Source organism: Erithacus rubecula (assembly GCF_903797595.1).
Source record: "Erithacus rubecula genome assembly, chromosome: 6".
Classification (NCBI taxonomy): Eukaryota; Metazoa; Chordata; class Aves; order Passeriformes; family Muscicapidae; genus Erithacus; species Erithacus rubecula.
In genome coordinates this window covers 56,299,507-56,318,966 of record NC_136688.1, presented here as the reverse complement: position 1 = coordinate 56,318,966, position 19,460 = coordinate 56,299,507, and the positions used below count along the sequence as shown (strand labels likewise).

The 19,460-nt window shown below is 43.5% G+C and overlaps 1 protein-coding gene across 1 annotated transcript in view; it reads left to right on the top strand.

Moving 5' to 3' along the window:
• KIAA0586 overlaps nt 1-7,954 on the top strand; it is a 70,452-nt gene extending 62,498 nt beyond the window's left edge. The window contains exon 34 of the mRNA XM_079309288.1: nt 7,586-7,954. Coding sequence (XP_079165414.1) covers nt 7,586-7,731 — 146 coding nt within the window. The 3' untranslated portion in view covers nt 7,732-7,954. The remainder of the gene's footprint in view (nt 1-7,585) is intronic.
• The last annotated feature ends 11,506 nt before the right edge of the window (nt 7,955-19,460 follow it).

The following is a 19,460-nucleotide window of genomic DNA, read 5'->3' as shown; positions in this document are numbered from 1 at the left end:
TCCTCCAGAAAAACCTTTATTATTTGAAGTTTTCTTTGTACCTAGTATCCCTTATTTAGTTTTTTATTATAAGGATGCATTCAGTGACTCCATTGTATGTGAGGAGTGACTTGCAGTGAGAAAATACTGCCCTTCAGGAAGAAAATTTTCTCTTTTCTTTCTGATTCCCATTCCCTGAATTTCACTCAGATCTGGGTGCAGACTGCTGGAGGGGTAAAACCTCCTCACCCAGGAAATCTTGTCAGTTTGAGGGGGAGCTCATGAAGGTCTCTCACTGAACTTTTCAGTGGTAGAAAGTAGCTTGTGACTTCTTACAGGGGTTCACTGAAACTTGTCCTCTGAGATTCCTAAAGATTTTTTTTTGATATTTGGTATCTGGGGAGCTGGCAGGGCTGGACACATTGGAATTCTCCAGTTCCATGGGCAGGGACACCTTCACTATCCCACAAAGCTCCAAGATCCAACCTGGCCTTGGACCCTGCAAAGGATGGAGCATCCACAGCCTCACAGGGACACCCCTCCTCTATTTTAGCTATTAATTTTAGGAAGATGTCAATTTTCAGATCTTAATTGATGGTGACCTGATTTTATTCTTCTAAAAATATTTTTAAACTATTTTTCAATGAAAGGGGGTCATGTAACTTCTAAGAATTAAAAAGATGCTTTGATTTTTATTTCTTTTCCTTACCCCTCCTGAAGAAGGCTGTGAATGCTGCTGTGTCTGGCACTGTGGCACGATGCAGATAAGCTGGAGGCAGTTTTGCTGCAATTAATATCATTAAGATATGAGGTCTCAGTGGAGCCAGTCCTACTGCTGGCTTTGCACTGACTGACTCTGCCTAATGGAATTCAGCAGAACTTTGTCTTAGAATTAAGTGTGAATTCCCATAATGGATCATTCTAGTTCCCTTTTTTTAGCTTCTTTATTTTGTTTCAGATACAGGCATTAAAATGTCTTTTGGAGCCCAAACATGAAGGTGTGAATAACATACCTAATATATTATAGAAATATGCTTTTAAAATTACCTTCCTGTCCACTTGCTGGTTAGATTTTGCATAAAGTTGGGAAAAAAATTGGTGTGTAGGTGATATTTAGGTTTACTGAGTAAGTAAAATATTAATTACACCATTAGATCTGCAGATTTTTAATTATCACTTGTCAGATTCCACTGGCTGTTTACCTAGGTTATCTCTTGTGGATTTAGGGACTACCCCTCCCCCTGGCCCTTGCACAAGATGCACCAGTTCTCCTGGTGGCTTTTCAAAGACTCTGGACCAATAAAGAACCAATTCCTTCTCCTTTTTTTATTTTTTAAATAAAAGCTGCAGCTTCAGCATTTGCCACAGTGCCTCATCTGAGTTTTCTCAGGAAAATGGTTGAAGCCTAGAGAGGGCAGTGCTTAAATGTTAAACTATTTGTTCTGAGCCAATTGCACATCCAAAAATCACAGCCATTTGCATGGAAAAATCAAATTCACTTGCAATATTTCTTCTTAGCATTAATAATTGTTGTAGTTATTTGGAAAGATCATTACACATGTTTTGGAAGGGATTTGGTGGGAAACAGCAGCAAGAGATGTGGCCAGGGAACAAATTTGTTAAGCAGTGAGAGGTTCCACAAAGGAAAAGATGCCAGATCTAAAGGAGCAGAGTAGATTTTAGGCACCAGAAGGAAATGTTTATTTAGTAAACTCTGCAATCTCATTTCTAGATGTTTTTGGAGCTGCTTTCTGTCTGCCCTTCCCTATTGGTCTCTGGGTTAGGATTTTGAAAAATCTGGTTCTAGTTTATTTAATGTATTTCTAGTTTTCATTCTGTTTAGTGTTGCTATTGGTGGGAATATAGAGTGTTTTGGAAAACCACTGACCCTTGAACTCCAACTTGAGAGGAGGAAAAAACAATTTTCAAATATTCTGCTTTGAAATATTTGTTAGCTGCTGAGGCTGGCCCCACCCTCCTTTACTGGCTCGGGATCTGCATTTATTTTCTTTCTGGAAATATTTATAGCTGGGCTATACATTGGGGGTTACACAAACAAACAGCAAAAGGACAGTGTGTGTATCCACATGTTTATTTTCTGTGTGCTTGTGTACAGGCTTTTGGTAAGTACATGACACCAAGGGGAAGGTGGAGTTGGCCAAGTTTAGGTCAGAACTTGAACTGAACTCATACTATATAGTTTTCTGTCTCCACTGGTGTCTGTGGCCCACTTATGGAAGTTTATGAGTTGGCTGCAGCCTTTGAGAATGAAACTGTGTTTTTTCAGCTCCAGCATAGACTCATGCTTTTAAATCCAGACATTTTTGGCTCAGGTGCTCCAGATGTCTGTCCATTTCTATAAAACAGCTCAAGTGTTTTAATTGTAAATGTACCCCTTTCATGTAACTCAGCCCTAGAAATTTGGCCTTGTTTTGCCTAGAAATCTTCTCTGTTTGTCACAAACAGCTGGGTTGGAGTTCCAAAAGAGAGCTGCAGGCATTTGCAGGACATCTTGCTCTTGGTTTCTGTTTCTGCCCCAATGGGAGGCAGAGCTCTCACCTGCAGCAAGGTAAACCTTTGGCAAAGCATTCACACAAGACAGCCCCTGCCCTAAAAAGCACATTTCTGGCAGAGCTGAGAAAGGCCAACTTCTCCACAATAACCTAAACAAGCCCATGGATTCAAGGTAGCAAGAGTGAGAAAATATCTGGAGATGAACTCTCATTTCTAATAAATGGAGAATAATTTGCTCAAAATTTTGGATTATTTGAGAGCCTGTTGATGCTCCTCCTTATTCCTGAAAAGACTGTATTCTTTTAGTTCTATAACCTACCCACTTTCAACTTTATAAGCCATTGAATTCCAGAAACAATAAATAGCCAGTTTGCACAATACAGCTAAATGGAAATGCTAAATATTGTTATAATTATAGCATGACTGACACTGCAGTGTAATTTCTCTTTTCACTGCAGCCTTCAGAATTACTTACATCAAAATATGGATGTTTCTTATCAATATATGTCAGTCCAGCAAGCCTGGAACAATTTTGATTTTGCCAAAAATGCCTGTTCTTGGCTTGCTCTGCTTGATAACTCACCTGTACAACCATGTGTGAAAGTGAGTGAATTTCAGTGTGGTACCACACAGACCCATGGACAGGACACATATTGGTACAAATATGTACCTCACAGGTTTGTTACAGGTAAAGGAGCAGAGAGGAGAAAAGAAAGCAACAGGTAAGAGAGGAGAATTGAGGTGCAGGTAAGAGAGACTGACAGGCTGGGAGCTGGGGATGTTCAGCCTGGAGAAAACTCCAGGGAGACCTTAAAGGCCCTGCCAGTGCCTAAAGGGGCTCCAGGAGAGCTGGAGAAGGACTTTGGACAAGGGGGAATGGCTTCACACTGACAGAGGGCAGGGTTAGATGAGATCTCAGAAAAAAATTCTTCCCTGTGAGGTGCTGAGGCCCTGGCACAGGGTGGCTGTCCATCCCTGCAAGTGTTCCAGGACAGAACACTCCAGAACCTGGAGAACCTGAGATAATGGAAGGAGTCCCTGCCCATGGCAGGGGATAGGAGCTGGATGGGCTTGAAGGTCCCTCCCAACCCAAACCATTCTGTAACTCCATAAAATGTTCCTACTGACAGTGGTTCTGTTACCTTTGACCCTGTATTCATTTGTTCTTCCACTTTGCTTTAGTGTAAAGTATTTCTGACAACTCTGTTTCCCTTCTAATGGGCTTTGTAACTATATGCCAGATGTAAATCTTTTTATATAGGGAGAAAGCAAAATGGGGGAATGACAGGGAAAAAAAGGCACCTTGAATGAAGATTTTAAGATGCTGAGTTAGATCTGCAGGTGCTATTCTGTGCTCAGAGCACTTGAGCTAATGCCATCTGGAGGAAGTTATTTGTTGGGACAGGACAGTGTTTGAAACTTTGAAGTCAGGAATAAACAAAGCAAAGCAGCTGGAATCTGGCAGAAGAAGAAACAAGCCATTCCTATCAGCCCCTGCTATTAAAGCAATGAGAGCACTGCACTGGAGTTGTTTTTACAGTCTTGGAAGTTTATTCTTGCTCTTGAAGAGAGCTGCTTCAGTTGAGGAATAGAGGGAGGATTGTTTTGAAATTTTAGGAAGCAATATGTAGGTAATTACAGTAATTATGGTTCTGGTTTTATACTGAAAAATAACTTGGGTCCTGATCCTTCAAACCCCTCCCTATTTATTGTCTTGATGGGGAGGGATGATTTCTAAGAGCATGGACTGGCAGGACAAGGAGGAATGGCTTCAAAATGAAAGAAAGAAGGTTTAGATTAGATATTGGAAAAAAATTATGGGCTGTGAGGGGAATGGGGCACTGGCACAGGGTGCCCAGAGAAGCTGTGGCTGCCCCTGGATCCCTGGAAATGTTCCAGGCTGGATGGGGCTTGGAGCAGCCTGGGACAGTGGAAGGTGTCCCTGCCATGGCAGGTGGTGGAAATGGATGTTCTTGAAGGTCCCTTCCAATCCAAACCATTCTGTGTTTCCATTATTACAATTTCACTTACAAGATATGGCTCTCTTTCATCCCCTGATAGATTTATAAGATTTATTTAATATATGGACACCCAGTCAGAGGAGTTAAAGCACATGGTTTTCATTTGGCATAAAAGTCAGACTTGTTTAGTCTTTTTATTTTGCCAAATAGAAAAATTCAAAAGGAAAGATTTTAAACATTTTTCTTTGTTCTTACTGTTGCCATATAGTGTGAGTAACCCAACCTCCCTACAGTGTGGTTAATTCCTTTTTCCTTTGGCACACATTCATGACACCCTTTGTATATTGAGTATTCTGAGTGTGATGGTACCTCTTAGAAAAAAAACTCCCTTCACAGGTCACTGGATGGTTGTCACACCATTAATTTTTATGCTTCTGTTAAACAAAGGTCTGGAAATTTAGTACTGTACATGAATTTGTTACAGAGTGCCAAGAACAGGAAAAATCTCTGATCTGAAATGTGACCTTTTCCATCAGTGAGTCACCAAGATGTTTTCAGTCACTGATGAGTTTCTACCAGCCAAGGACTCTCTTACCAAGAGTGTCAGTTTTCACAGTTCATATGAATTTATCCTATTAGATGGTGAAAATCAATTTGGAAAACTGGAGGTCACCTAAGGTCACATGCTCCATTTATTGGATTTTAACAAGGAAAATTTTTATAAATACACCTAACTACATGGTTACAAAATTGTACTGAGCATTCCCAGAGCCTCTAAAAAGAGGGGGGAAAGCCATGAAGATTACCTGCCTGCTTGCCCTTTTGTGCTTTGTAAAGGAGAAAAAAAAAAAAAATTCCATTTTTATGGTGTATCAAAAAATTTTAACCATTGCAGGTTACATATCTGTGCTGGTGAGGAACTCAGTGTTAAAGAGGAAACCATCTGAATATTGGTTATGAGCTGCTCTCTGATGAGGGGAAGACATAAAATGGAATATCACATTATTAAAGAAGGAGCAGACCAGGGGCTATGCAAGGATTTAACCCAGTCTGCCTCTATTTGTGTCTTTATTCTCATACCCCTCCCTGTATGGGGATATAAAGTGTTTTATGCACTGTGCATGCACGAGGTCACACTCAGCAAAAGGCAATCATGGAAAAACATATGTGAGAGTAACTTGGTAGTTGTATTTTTGGGGCCAATGTGGAGTTTCAGGACTAGCAGCTTTTTATCCTGGGAAGTTACAGTTGTGGAGCAGAATCTCCTATTTAGCTGAAATATGATATCCATAGTTTTTTCACAGCTAAAATGCTGAAAATTCAAGTTCTGTATTTTCTGTGTGAATTTAACAAAGTCAGAGACTTCAGATTTCTGCCTTTAAAAAAGGACAGTCTTGACTTTGGGTGTTTTTAAGTTAAAGATATTTTGATAGCTCAGGAACTGGTAAATTTTCTGTTGAGCAAGTAGATGGAATTATTCTTTTTATTTTTTCTGTTGTTTAAAGTTTTATAACTATTGTAAAATTGGCCTGTAATATATCTGTAAAATATATTAAAGTATGTGTTAGGAGGAATGCAGACTAATATGATACTTTCTTTTAGCACTCCCAGAATCAAAGAGTTGAGAAGTTCTGACAGAGACATGGGATAAGGGAATATTACTTTCTTTTTTCCTTTCATTTTTTCTTTTTTCCTTTTTTTTTTTTTTTTTTTTTTTTAAGCAAACCTGAAAGCAGCTGTTGAAACAATGACATCATGGAATGTGACATGACTGTGGAAATTATTAAGAAAGTCAAGCTTTGAAAGCATCAAACTGCATCTATTGTAGGAGAGGGGCTTTAGTAGAGGATGATCTGCCAGGTTTCCTTGGGCATTGCACAGTCACATCTTTACTGTGTCACCTTCATGTCTGAACAAACAAACCCTTTGCTTTTCTTCTCAGCAGCCTTTTTGTATCACACAAACATGGCCACACACCAGAATCCCAGAATGTTCTGGGTTGGTAGGGAGTTCAAAGCTCATCTCATTCCAGCCCTGCCATGGGCAGAGACACCTTCCACTATCCCAGGTTGCTCCAAGGTTGCTCCAAGCCCCATCCAGCCTGGCCTGGAACTCTTCCAGGGATGGGGCAGCCACAGCTTTTCTTGGCAGCCTTTGCCAGGTCCTCACCACCCTCCTAACCAAGACTTTCTTCCCAATATCCCATCTAACTCTTCTCTTTGTTAGTTTAAAGCCACTCCCCTTGTTCCATCACTCCATTCCCTTGTGGAAAATCCCTCTCCAGCTCTCTTGGAGCGCCCTTAGGCACTGGAAGGCTGCTCCAAGATCTCCCCAAGCCTTTTCCTCTCCAGGTGATGTGCTGATTCCCTGAGGAATGCCTTCCTGGCTGGCACAGGTCACTCCATGTCCTGCCTTTACTGTCTTTGCCCTCACTCATGTTTGACTTCCCAGCTGTTGGCTGCTGTTCTAGCAAGAAAAACACCAATGGAATTTTATTTTAGCAGTGAGGTTTTGTTTTAATTAGCCATTTGAAGTGTGCTTTGCTGCCAGTCAGATGAATGCAAATGACTGCTTCAGTGACATAGTAGATAATTAACTGGGGTGAAAGAAAGCCTAACTTTTTTGTTTTATTGGGAAAACAGTGTTTTAATTACCTAGTCTATCACAGAGGAAGGGAGAATTGTTGCAGCTTGTTGGAATAATAACAAGCTCCAAGACTTTGCTGTTGTACATGGACTCAGATATGTTTGTTTTGCTTGTGGCTGCTGCACTTAAATGTCCCCAAGACAACTGAAATCTCAAAATGCTCTTTCTGCAGTTGAGTGAATGTTGTGCTGTTCTCCCAGTGCCATTTCTCCTGAGTTCCTTCATTCTTTGTCTCTACCCTGCTCCATGCATTGATTCATCTGATCTCTATCCTTTAGCTAAATACATTAACTTTTGCCATGGATTTTCTATGGATCCCATTCCAGTGCTGTGGAAAACACCAGAAACTCCAGTGTATATATACCCATATATTAAATCATTCTGGTCTACTGAAGATTCCATGGAAAATGGAGATGACTTCAGCAGAGTTGTTACAGACAGCAAATAATGACTTTAGTTTCCCTTTTTTCTGTTTTTTTTTTTAGGAGAGGATGCTGCCCCTCATCTGAATCCACATCTTCCTGCAGAAGGGGTGTCAGTGCAGCTGCCTGGCACAAACACAGATAATGAAACCCAGAGTCTGAGCAGTGCCCATGGAGATTTGGATTCTTCAGGGACAGACACATTTTAAAGCTCAGGGCTGTTTTTGATGGTCTCTGTCTGAAGATGTTGCCACTGCTACATTTGTCTGTCTAGTGTGATAGTCTGGCTGTTCCATCAAAATAACAGTCTCTCAGTACTGTATATTTTCTACTATTTTTCTTATAATTTTGCTATTATTTAAAATGATTCTATCTGTGAATATATTTTTAAGCAAATAAAATGCAGTTTTTTCAGAATCATCTTAAATTGAAGTCTGTAAAGGACTTTTAAATATTTATTGTATTACAGGTGAATGTGAAGGTGGTTGGTATTAAAATCCTCTGCAAAAATCTGCCTCACTTATGGAAAACCTCTTGGCTCAGTATCACATCAGTACTGTCAAAATGTTGAGCCAAAAGGAAATGCATTTGGAACCAAAGTCTGCAAGAGAAATGTGTTTCCAGGTATCATCAGAGGTTGTTCATCCTTAGAAGAGCACTATGACAAGCCAGTATTCAAAAGTGTGTGAAAAAGACCTCTAGAGTTTGTATTGTTATTACAAAGAATTAATTTTTTTAGACTTAAGAATTTCTCAGCATTTCATGTTTGTTTCCTTAAAGATTTTTTCCCATCTTGAAGCATGTGAATGAGAGAGTGTGTAAGGCTATTTCTTCACACTTTTAATGTAATTTTTTTTTTCCTTCTCATGAGACAGAATTATTTCCTGCAGTCTCAGCCCTTCAGAATCGTGGCAGTCTCATTTGGGAGTGCCACAGTCATGGTTAACAGCAAGGAGGGGTGGACACAGTGCCACTCTCCCAGGAACTGCTCCTCCTGTGTGCTGCCTCCATCAGGGTAAGGTGGTAGATCCAGCAGGAAGGTGGGATCACCTGCCCCAAACAGCATCCCAGCAAGATGAAAAAGAAGAATTCAGACATGCTTCTGTAGAAAAACTGGGAAAGGAGCTGTTTTCTAAGCAGGGCAAACACAGGTTTTGCTCTGTTCCTCATCACTTATGAGAGGCACTTGGTTGTTGCAGATACAACCATGAACAGTTCCCATTACTCTTATTTTCTGGAGCCTGCACTGATTGCATCTCTCCTTAACAAAGAAATATTAGAAGTTCCTTTTGGGTTTAGGTTGATCTCATTGACCACAAGGTTCAGTTAATTTTCTGCAAGGGTAAATGGAAAAAGAGAGAGAGCTTCAGCCTTCAAGGTCAGTGATATCCCCAGGACTCAGCTTTTGAGGGTGTCTCTTAAGCACCTTGCAGAGTTGTGCCTGTCTGTTGTGACAGACACATAAATGGCAGATTTGGGTGGGGGTAAAAGAGTGTCAGGCTTTGTACAAAATGCAACATCACCTTACAAACAAAGGAAAAACACAAAATGAGAGTCACAGAACGGTGGAATGGTTTAGGTTGGGACCTTAAAAACATCTTGTTCCACCCCCTGCCATGGGCAGGGACACCTTCCACTATCCCAGGTTGCTCCAAGCCCTGTCCAGCCACAGCTTCTCTGTCCCAGGTCCTCACCACCCTCACAGGGAGGAATTTCTTCCTAAGGTCAAGCCTATGGGATGGTATCTCTGGGAGCTGGGCTCCAGCACGTGGTGCCACAACCCCTGGCACCAGCAGGGAGCTGCTTCTCAACATTCTGCTGCTGTGACAAGGATCTCACAGTTCTGTTCATTGCTGCTCTCTGTGAACTGCTCTTCAAATCCCACTATTGACCCAATCAATGCTCTGTATAAACAACAGCTTCTCTGGGGAGTTTGGAGATGTTCTTTTCCTCTGCTACAACAAGTGATTGCACTAAAACAAGTGAGTGGATAAGGAAATGCAGTGGAAAGGGCAAGAGCTTCTTAAACTTAAAGCTTTCCTGCAAGAGCAAACCTTCCTGAAGCTGTTCCAAGGGCTCTGTCAGCCTCCTGGGAGGTTCAGGGTGCTGGATGTATAATTTAGATCCTCTTTGTTGCAGTGTGAAGAGCAGTTGAGCTGTTCCTGTGCCCAGGGCTGTGAGGCTGGGTCAGGACTGTGCTTTGCTAAACAAAGTGCAGTAATTGAATTGAGAACATGCAGAGAGCTGACAGATGAGGGATGGGGATGGGATGGGATGGGAGGCAGCAGATGGATACACAGGCAAAGAGATTGTTTAGGAAAGGATGAGGCAGCCCAACCAGTGGGAGAGGCCATCAGCTCATAATCCCAGGAAAATTACTGCGTGGGGTTTTATTGTCTGCAATGCTGAGCATCTCACATTTTGTTCCAATTATCTCCTCTTGCAATTAATCAAAGGTGTTGTCATTGACTGAGTTGTGGAGAAATTTTGAGGAAAATATGTCAGGAAATGCCCAGTGAATACCATTTTCAGTCAGTTTTAACAATTCCCAATGGGGCTGTGTTCTCTCCCAGCTTGTGGTGACTGACTGATCTTTTTGGAAGCTTCTGGGTTCCTGGCACTGGGCTTCAAAGATGTGCTGCTGGTGGGGATTACACCATGGATGGGAGTGGGATCTGCTAATCCTTCATCCCCACTGCAACCTCTGCTGCTCCTATTCAAAGAGCATTTTGGAGAGGTGAAAAAAGTGCCAAGTCTTGGCTTTTCCTTCCTCCAGGCTTCCCCAAAACAATGTGTCCTGCCACATAAACACAAGGAAACCTCTGTAAATCTGGCACTCCATGCATGGATCATATTACAATTATTTATATTCCTAGGAAAGGCCAGGGGGAGAAGGGAGGGTTGCTTTAGTTTTTATCTGAGTCTCCATTTTGACTTTGAAATGGAAAAAAAACCCCTAAATGTATCTTCTACAAATTTATCTATTTCTTACTTTTGGATTCAGTCTTGTATTTCAGGTTGCTGTAAGTAGTTTTCCGGAGTTGGAAATGGTAAGCACATGTTCTGTGAGCACAGCCAAGCCTTGATAAGGAATTTTTCTGTCTGCCTCTCCAAGTTCCATTTTGTTTCTACAGCTTTTATGATTGAAAATGCACATTTCTCATGGGCACTCAGGGAACTGAAACAGCGTGATTTGCAAGCTTGCTAAATGGATTTCTTCCAAGCCAGTCATTGGGGTATGTCATCAAAGCTTAACAGCATCAAATAGAATTCCATCCAGGAAAAGTATTAAAAAACCCACCTCTGTACAGCTCTATTTTTCAGTAATCTCAGCAGCAGAGAGGTGAGGGGGTAGGGAGGGTGTTACTGGATTTCAGGATTTTAGCAGGGAAACCTAACCCCTGGTTTTGTTTTTTTTTTGTTTGATTGAATTCCTGGTGAAGTTTGCTCGTGTCTTACATTGGGACAGCACTGGAATGAGGGTGTTTGTTCATGGATTGGACTGGCACTGCTAGGAAAGCACGAAACTGAAATGTCACAAGCTTTTATGTTTGCAGAGAATCTTTTTCTAACTTTGATGGGGGAAATCTGGCATTTTGTTAGTGAGGTGCTCAAGAATTCATGTTTTTTTTCCCCTTTTCTCCCTTTCCTGAAGGTAAAGGAGAGCTGCTGTATGGTGAGAGTGGTAGGACATGAGATTCCTGGCATGGGAGGAGATCCCAGCTCCCAGGCCAGCTCTGGGAGAGGACTCCAGCTGGTGTCACCCTTCCCTGCTCAGCTTATCTGGGTTTTCAGTACAGAAGCAGAGAATTTTCATGTGCACACTTCATCTTATCTGAATTGTGGGAAATTGGATAAAAGTGAGGTTTTATTCCTGTTCATAGCTCAGAGATGGAAGTTGTCAAAATTAGCTGCTAAAAACATGAGCTGACCTTCTCAGGTGCTTTGTGAGTCACTCCAGGATAACATTTCTGTCCTGATGGAGTAAAGATGTGTGTGCCAACCTCCTCCCAGTGGGATAAGCACTCAGATGTGTAAAATGACACATGTGCAAGAATTCTGTTGGATTCCAGTCTGAAATGATCCACAGAAGAGCTGGAACCCTGCAACTGTTTAACAGCTCCCTGGCACAAGCACTGGGGGTAGGATTGCATCCCATGGGATTGTTACAACATGGGAAATCCATCCTTCCCATAGGTGTGCCAGTGGCGTGTGTGTGGAACTGAAAGCTTCTGTATAAGCATTGAGACATTTGCCTGGTTGGCAGGATTGTTCCTATGGAGATCTCTTTTTTATTCCCCTTTTACTGCTGCACTCCTGATTTAGATGCATGTCTTTCATAAGTTACCTCAAAATATTAATGATTTTGATTGTATGTTGATGCCTCCAGGATCTGGATGGGATTTTGCTTTTTGCTCTTGTGGATGTGGCCAGATCCCTTATCCAAATCTCAGTGTTGTGGCATCCTTGAGCCAGGTCAGGGAACTGCAACAAAAGGTTTTTCCAGAAATCCCACATAAAATTATGGAAATCTCAGTATGGTGGTGTGGCCAGCTGAGCAGAGGCCAGAATAAGGCCTGGGCTTTGTTCCTGTGATGTCAATAACACAAACCCACAGTCCTGTATCCATGTCTGCAGCTTTTGTTGTATTTTGGGTAGAAGGGAAGGTCTGTTTTTGTCTTTTGCTCTCATTCTCTGCCTTGAGAGGTGAACAAAGAAAGGAGATTCTTATAGTTCAGGGGTTATTTTGTTCTTTGTACATTACTTCATATTTAGGTTAAAATAGAGAAAGGAGAGAAGAGTCAAGTCAGAAGTGGAATCAGGATCCTGTGAGGTGCCTTAATCATGGGAAGGTCATTCCCCAATATTCCCAGTTCAGAAAGTGCCATTTGGGAATGCTGCTTTCCCCCCCCTCTGTGGGGTTTATTTGGGGCAGAGAATCACTGTCCTTCTGGTCAGACATCATCCCAAAGACCCCCAATCTCCCAGGCTGGCACATCCTGCACCAGAGTTGTGGAGAACCTTGAAGGGGGATGTGAAACCCCCAAAATTTCTTGAACTGAAAGCCAGTGAGGCTCTTGCCCCCGCAATGTTGCAGGTCTAGGGCAGCTCCTAAAAAACACAGCTGGGAAGAAGAGAGACAAAAACCACTCACATGGAGAGCTGAGCAGGTGCTGAGCAAGGAACTTTGCTAAAAGCAAAAAAAACTAAAACCAGCTGGGAAGCAGCAATCCTGCTACTGCTTCCTGCTGTGCCTGAGCAGCTTCCAGCAGGGAGGGTTGGGAGGAAGGCAGAGAGCTCCCAGCAGTGCCAACCTTCACCCTGCCCACCCTGGGCACACAAGGCAGCAGCTTGGGCTCCTCAGGCCACTCTCTCAGCTCTGCTCTCCCCAGCCCTGCAAATTAGGGCTGCTGACACTTCCTATTGCCCTGACCTGGCTGCAGGCAGGGATGCAGTGGGGTTTTTGTTCCCTGCTCTTCTAGAGGGTTCAGCACTCCAATTTGTTGCTGTCAGATGAAGAAGTCTGCCCTGGTTGGTGCCTGTTCCTCAATTCAGGTGCAGTTGAATTTCCCTGCAGCCTGTTATCACCTGGAGAGATGAGTGTTTGACCAGCAGGGAAAAATCTTGCCAGTAAAATGAGAACTTGGAGCTTATTTTTAATGGGTTCTGGGAGCTGCTTCTTGCAGTGACAGTGGATTTGGCTGGGTGAGTGGCATCCTGTCATTTTTTTTTTTTTTTTACCCCCTTCTTTTTATGCTGACAGTCAGGGAAATGGTGCTGCTCCCGTGTGACGTGCCCTTGGCAAAGGACACTCAGCATCCTGCATCTGTCACACAAACAGCAGCTCCCCTCTCCTTCCCTGCTGTGCTCCCTTAATCAGCAGCCAGGGCAGAGCAGCACGGATCAAACGTGGCTGTGAACTGCTTCAAGAGCTGCTAATGCCCGTGTTTAAAGCAGCTTTCCAGGCTGCACCGTGCCAGGTGCTGCACACCCAGGGATTCCTCTGGCCCTTAAGCTCTGCAGCTCAAGCCTGAGGGGGATTTCCTGTGCTGGGGCTGCTGAGCTGCTCCTCTTTGAATAGCTCATTTTGTTTGGAGGCACAAAGAGACCTTAAAGACCATGCAGTTCCAATCTAGGGGCACCTTCCTCTAGCCCAGGTTGATGCAAGCCCCACCCAGCCTGGCCTTTTGATTTGTTTTGTTTCCCTGGATCAATTAACCAAAGTCATCTTTGCTGTATGTGATATTTTCTTGCCTCCTCTAACTAGTGTAAGGATGTTTTTTCCAGTGGTTTTGTTCAGGTTCTTTTACAGACAACTATGGCTGATTTCTTCAAGTGCTGCTAAATCCAGGAGGATCCAAAGGGTTGAGATGGGGACCATGCCACAAAGAGGCCAAATATTTTTTCTGTTCTTATAGACAAAAAAAGAAAAAAAAAAAAAAAGAGCAGGAGTGTGAGTCAGAGTGTGACTTTCATGCTTGTAGCAACAGTTTTGCATCTTCTCCTTGTAGTGTTTGACAGGTAAAGGTCTTTGAGGGAGTAACTCCTTGTTTTTCTCTGCACTGGGGCAGTAAATAACAGCAAAGAACTGTTCATCCCTGCCTACCCTGAACTACTTGTGTTCTTATCTTAATTGCTTCATTCTCACAACCCACACTCAATCTTCTCAGAAAATCAGAGCCTTGAACTTCATTCCAGGATCTTGAGGAAATCTCACATCTCCCTGCCATTTCCCAGCCTCTCACATCTACCAGAACAAACCCCATCTCTTGATGTACTCCGAATTTCCTGGGGGATTATCTAAACAGAGCCCACGTGATGCATCTCTCTCAACCCCTCTACAAATGGGAAGGCATAAATCACAGGGCCCTACAAATAAACACAACTGGCAAGATGTTATTTTCCCCTGTCTGAAGTACCAGCAGTTCTTTCATCTGCCGCCTCCTGGAAACGTGTCTGTTCAGAGAAAGCACAACCCTCCCCATGTACACACTGTGTTTTTCTGCCACTTCTCCTCACAAGCTGTAATGGGAACCCTGCACCAGAAACACTCAAAGAAATGCAGCCAAGTGAATACCTCTTACTGTTTTCACTTCTCTTCAGCTTGGCTCTGAAAGCTGAAAGCATTCCTGTTTGTGAGGAAAGGAATGGTTGGCTAAGAAAGGGAAAAATCCTGACCGTGAAATCCTGCTGCAGCTTAATTTTCAGACTTGTGACTTTTCGTGGTAGAGTTGGGGGGTGTTGGGCATCATTAATTCTGAAGATATTCTTTGTAAGCTGAAGAAAGGGGAAGTTCTTGCCATAACGAAAACAACTCGGAGCTGAACACTTAAAAATGCTACAAAAACTGGAGATGTTTTTACAGTTAAGCCTCGTCTGGAGTTCATTTAAAATAATCATGTTTACATGGAGCTGAATTAGTGAGCTGAGCTCTGCCAGTGCCTCACCAGAGTTAGAAGTACCCAGCCAAGAATTATAACCCTGGTAATTCAGTCCCTGCCTGCTGCACCCCCAGCTATGTGCAAAAACCCAGAGGCAGAAAGGCCAGTCTGGGGAAGGGGGGGTGAGGGCACCCAAATTCTTAATTAATTAAATTAATTCTTAAATTTAATCAGAGGAATGTTGTAGAAATATTCCTTGGGGAATGAATGCTGAATCCATGCTTTGCCTTTCAGTGCAGAACATATTTTTCTGTATGTAACAGGTAAGGCCAGAAGGGATCCTGTTGCTGTGACTCTGCTGAGAGTGGGGCTGTGTTTGGTGGACAATGAAGGTGCTCACACCTCTCCTGTCCCTCTGCACCTCCTCATGGATTTTGGAACAGGCTCTGGGATGTGAGCCAGCTCTGCTCTTGGGGACTCCTCCTTTGGGGTAAGGTGGTTTCTTCTGTTCATTCCCCACATCCCTGGATGGTTGGGATCAGGGCTGGTAAAGATGAGCCCAGCCCAATGGTCATTTTGTCATTTTCTACTAGGACTGTTGTCCTAAGAGCCTCTCAGTGAGCAAACCTCATCTTCCAACCTTTCTTTGAGGAGTGTTGGCAGCTAAATCTGTATTTGGAATTAGCAGTGGCCCAGAGGGCTCCATGCAAGAATCTGACTGCTCCACTCATCCTTACTTCAGCTACTCCTTGCTTGAGAGTAAAATACATTTATGAAAGGAGTTTTGCACATATATAATACCAGAAATGGCTCTGGCATGTCTGGGCTGTCTCGGGATCCCTCCAGGGGCCTGAGAAAGCATTTCTGTCCCTGAACTTGAGAGTGGCAGGATGACTTCCCAGCAAAGGTCTGTGAGCAGTCTCAGAGAGCAAAAGCTTTTTGGTTCTGCTTTGATGATCAAAAATGCAGTTGCCTTGAGTGTCAGCTGATATGGGAAAGAGCTTTATTTCAGGCAGCTCTGCTGTTCTCAGTGAATTGAAGCTGGTTGTTGTTGCAGTGCCTCTCCTGACCCTCACCTTGTCTCCTATCTCTGCCACACGGAGCTGTCACCAGAGATGCTCTTCCTGCCTGGGCTCTCAGCCTGCTCCTGGAGATGCTGTTCCTGCTCAGCCTGGGCCTGGCAGCCTGGACCTGTCCTGGCCAGGCTGTGTGTCAGCAGGGACCCGTGGCCTGGCAGCTGCTCCATGCTGCAAGCTCGGTTGTTGTCACCTTCTTTGTCACTGCACCCTGTGCTGGCCAGGAAATGTCAGCCATGGGGCTGCCAGCTCAGCCTTGGCTCATCCACCCCCATCCTCTGAAGGGAAGGACATAGGGAGTCAGGGAATGGTTTGGGTTGGAAGGGACCTCAAAGATCATCTCATTCCAACCCCCTGCCATGGGCAGGGACACCTTCCACTAGAGCAGGCTGCTCCAAAAAAAGGAGCAGGTTACAAAGGTACACAGGGTTGCAAATGGCACCAGAAGGTGCCAAGCAGGCAGGGACAGCAGGGGGTGTGTGTTGGTGGCAGATGGGCTCTGTGCTGGGTGCTCACTCCTTTGGGTCTGGATCATGTATGGAGAAATAGGCTGGAGGAATCTCAATGAGATGAAAAGCAGATAATTTTATTACAGCAGCCTGCAAGTTCCTTTTTTTGTGGGTATTACTGCTGCTTAATGTTGGGGATCAAATTCTTCCCTGACATAAACCTGCCTGTGGCTCCTTTGGCTTTTATGGCACCAAAGCCATTTTCTGCATATTGTTACTCACTGGGTCTGTGCCTTGGGATGATTCATTGCAGATAACTGGAATCACACCCATGGTCTTTGGTGCTCTGTTGGGTGTTTGCAATCCAGAGCATTTCCCACAGGAGCTTTGGCTGCCCCTGGATCCCTGGCAGTGTCCAAGGCCAGGCTGGATGGGGCTTGGAGCAGCCTGGGACAGTGGAAGGTGACCCTGCCATGGGAGGGGTGGGACTGGATGAGCTTTAAGGCCTCTTCCAACCCAAACCATTCTAGGATTCTATGATTCCATTAAGGACTTATTAATAAGCCTAATTAATTAGGCTGCCTTGTATTGCACAGTAAATTGGGTGTGTTGACAGCAGCCTGTGGCCCAAAAGCTACAGATGCCACTGCTCTGAAAACTCCTCACTAACCCATTAGCTTTTAATTTGTGTAAATATTCTTCTTGCTTCTTTTTTTTTTTTTTTTTTTGGTCACTTTTGAGGCTGAGAGAGCTCTTTGCCAGCTGCTCTGCCCACAGATCTTTTACTCCAGATAAAAAAATCTTGGGATCAGCAGCTGAACCACGACACGCTGCCATTTTAACGAGCTGTAAATTTAGAGCATCTTGGCATATCTGAGAAAAATATAAATCATGGGTTAGTCCTGATTTTTTTTTTTTAATTTTTTTTATTTCCAAAGTGAACAAGTAGCCAAGCATTATGTTTCTTTCAGCAGTGACAGGCTAATTGTTTCAAAATGGGGCTGTGAAATATGTTGAGTGCTGCAATGCGGGATCAGCTGGAACATCTGTTCCTGGAAAACACAGTGTAGGAACATGGCTTCTAAACAGAGATAAGCCAGCTCGAACAGGATATGAGGGAACCTTGCAAAGCTGAGAAAATTGCTGTCATGACAGCTGTAAAACCAAAAAACCTCTTGGAAATGCAGCCTGGGAATGCTGCTCCTAAACAGAAGCAGAGAAGAACCGATCTGGGTTTCCAGGCAGGGTGCACTGTCCTCTTGCAAAGCCTTTAAAAAGTTCCTTGTCCATATTCCTCTCTGCAAGAGCATTTTGTGAGCTCTGAGATGGCTTGGAAAGGCAGTGCTCACATGAAGAAATCAGCTGGGAATTCATGTGGTTTTTGGGAAATGTAAGAAAGTTGTCACATGTTGGATTTTCCCAGTGCCGTGGTCACTGCCAGAAACATGGCACAAACTTTTTACAGCTATTTCTGCATCCTGACAGGTGTCTTTGTTAGGGAAAAGACCATCTTGGATGAGGTTTGTTGTTTTTTTTTTTCTCAAAAGTTGTTTTATGTAATGGGAATTGAATTGTGATAATTGATTTACACTTAGCAAATGAAACATCTGGATATTAGAATCAAGATTTTTGGATATTAGGGAAAAAGTTTTTCACTCAGAGGGTGTCTGGGCACTGGAACAGGGCAGTGGTCACAGCACCAAACCTACAGAGCTCAAGGAATATTTGGACAACACTCTCAGGCACAGGGTGGGATTCTTGATTTGTCCTGTGCAGGGCCAGTCAGACTCAGTGATCCTTGTGGTTCCTTACAACTCAGAATATTCCATGATTCTATGATCTGAAGGAAACAGTGCTTGGATATTGGATAGTTTAGGGTTAGGTAAAAGTAATAGATAAATTTCTAAGCAACCCAAGCACCTGATCAAATACTGGTTTTCCATGTCTCTGGGAGTATTTCAATTGTTTGAGTGGCTGCTGCTGCTGGTAAAACTGACACCAAGTGGAAAATTTATCCACACCAAATGGAAAACTGAAGTGTGCAAACATTTTGAGTAATGTGAAGGAAGCTCTGAAAGGAGCAGGGCTGGGGACAAGCTTAGAAACATGGAAGTATTTTGGGTTACTGTGCCCAAGCTTCAATTTCACAAGATATTTAAAACACATCCCTACATTTAAATGTAAGAATACTTGTACCAGCTTCAATGAGCCCCTTCTCTTGGGTAAATTTAGGAATGGGCTCAGATGTCTCAGTGGATGAGGAGAAGGAGTCAGCATGTTTCCTCTTCAGAGCCCAGATAGTGACAACTCCAAGTAAATCTTGGTTGAGTACATAAAGCAGATGAGTGCAAAAAACCACTGTGATAAATGCTCTACCAGGCCCTAAATCTTGCTGATCTTTAATCTGATAACTTTTCCTCTCTCACACAAACTGGTGGGTGTAGGATTTCAGCCCTCAGACTGTGCTGGTGTGTGTGGATTCATTACATGTTGTGCCTCAGGGCAGCCAGTGCATGCAGGAATTAGGAATCTGGGTTTTTCAGTAAAATACAGACAGTTTTTAATCTGTCCTTTGTTAAGTTTATTCTTTAACAGGGAGCTTTCTCACTGATGCAGGAAATGCTGCTTTAGAGGTGCTGGTGCTGCAAAGCCAGTTTACACATGGGTTCCTGATGCTTGCAGTGGAGATTAAATAAAATTATTTCTCTTGCTCCCTGTCCTCTGTTCCTGTCCCTGCTGAGGGATTGGTTCCAGATGGAGGTGGATGAGCAGGGAGGTGTTCTCTGCCCCCTGTGCCAAACCCCAGCACCCTGTGCTCCAGCTGAGCTGAGAAAGGGCTGCAGAAGGACCTCCTGCTCCTGTGTCCCTGCCAACATCATCTGGACCTTCCCTGCATCCTTCAGGCATCACCTCAGGTAGCAAAAAATGTCTGAAAATCCCTGAGTTTGTGCTTGGTCACAGGATGGAGCAAACCATGCATCCACAGCTCTCTGAGAGGAGGCTGGAGTGACGTGGGGGTTTGTGTCTTCTC